Source organism: Trypanosoma equiperdum (genome assembly GCF_001457755.1).
Source record: "Trypanosoma equiperdum strain OVI genome assembly, contig: ctg_60, whole genome shotgun sequence".
NCBI classification, from domain to species: Eukaryota; Euglenozoa; class Kinetoplastea; order Trypanosomatida; family Trypanosomatidae; genus Trypanosoma; species Trypanosoma equiperdum.
In genome coordinates, this window is record NW_027124543.1 from 1 (window position 1) to 1620 (window position 1620).

Here is a 1620-nt window from a genome sequence, read left to right on the forward strand (position 1 = left end):
TGTGGTTGACTGTGTTGGATCGCTCGGGGCAGTTGGGTTTTCTGGAACACTGTTCTCGGGATTCACACTGCGTTTCTGTCTTTCCTGTTGCCTTCTTCTCCCCGTATCACCTTTGATTAACTTTTCGATCTCTTGACTTAGTTCTTTAATTCTTTCTAGTTTTGCTAACATCTCTTGTCTTCCGCGGGCGAGATCACTTATCGTTTTTTCTACCCCATCCAACGCTTTCATCCAGGGAAGCGCCGCTCCGTTATCAGACCCATACTGCACACATATTCCTTGTCCGCGGTTTTTGTCGCCATTGCAGCCTTTTACTTGATTATTTTTCTTTTCTCCCAACCTATGCAGAATACTGCTTCCTCCTGGCCTTGTTTTCGTTACTGCGCTTACAAAATAGTCTTCTGCACCTCTTAGTCTTTCCTCTTTATCATGTTGATTTGAATTATCATCAGCACATTTCTGTTTCAGAAAATCCCAGCGTTGCGCTCCGTTTGATTCTGGATTCCACTCCTCTCTATTGTCTCCCGTAGTGCAGTCTGTGCAGCATACACTCTTTCCACTACTCCACGATCTGTGCATTGCACACAGGCACAAAAAGTCCATGGCTAGTGATTGGCCTCCAACAACAATTGCACTATGCAAGCTTTGACCGCACACTCTTCCTCGGTCTCCTCCTGCCCTTATTTCTTCCGCGGAGTGTGACACTCCATAAAGGGCTTGATTAAGCTGTCCCTCCGTTTTTTGCAGCTTTTCGGAGGGACTCTTCGCTTCGATTTCGTGATATATATCCGCCGCTTCCATTGCTCTTTCTTTTATATCTTCCATTGTATGAGTTTCCAAACTGTTCTTCACTCCTTGACGCACTGACGATCTGGCAGTTCTCTTCGATGCTTTCTGCGCATCTTGCCAAAATGTCTTGTACAGTCCACAATTCTTTTCGTGACTTCTCTTCTCGTTGCTCATGCAAGCCTTCTCCTGCAGTTCGATAAGCACTGTAACCTCATCCTCAACAGCTGCTTCAAGATATATCAGGCCTATTTTCTGAGCTTCTTCCGTAACCTGTCGTGCCAAAGTTATGTGCTTCAGTCCCTTTTCTGCCCAATTTATCATTCGACACAACGCATGAAACTCTTGTTCATTCACTATCTCCTCCTTACCCAACGCTTGATGACCACTGTGGAGTACCGCCACTAAAAATACAACCCAGTACATAGTGCCTTGGATGCTTCACCCTTGCCCTGTAAAAAAAATCAAAAAAGAACCAAAAAGTGAAGTATTATGATCTTTTTTGGCATTTCGACATTCTTCTACACATCTCATGGGAGTGTTTCAGTGTTCTCAGGGTTATTACTTCACACAAAATTAAACTCTTCATAACTACTGCTAAAACATAACTATTTTGTGTTCTCTTCGCACGAATCCCATGAAAAAGTGTGGAAGGGTCATAACCCTCAATGAGAAAGTCTTCCATAGCTCCTAGTTCGTGTGACAAGGTGACAAGAGTAAAAGTGCCCTCAGGTCCTCTTTTCACACATACGCTCCACCACACATTATTGTTACATGTTATTGGAATCTCATGGGAGAGATGATATGAAATGGCAGATTGGGTGAAAAAAGATC

General features: G+C 43.7%; 1 pseudogene across 1 annotated transcript; it reads right to left on the minus strand.

Moving 5' to 3' along the window:
* On the minus strand, positions 1 to 1212 carry TEOVI_000278100:pseudogene (annotated as a pseudogene). The gene has a single exon. A coding segment is annotated over exon 1 (1212 nt).
* Positions 1213 to 1620: the final 408 nt, after the last annotated feature.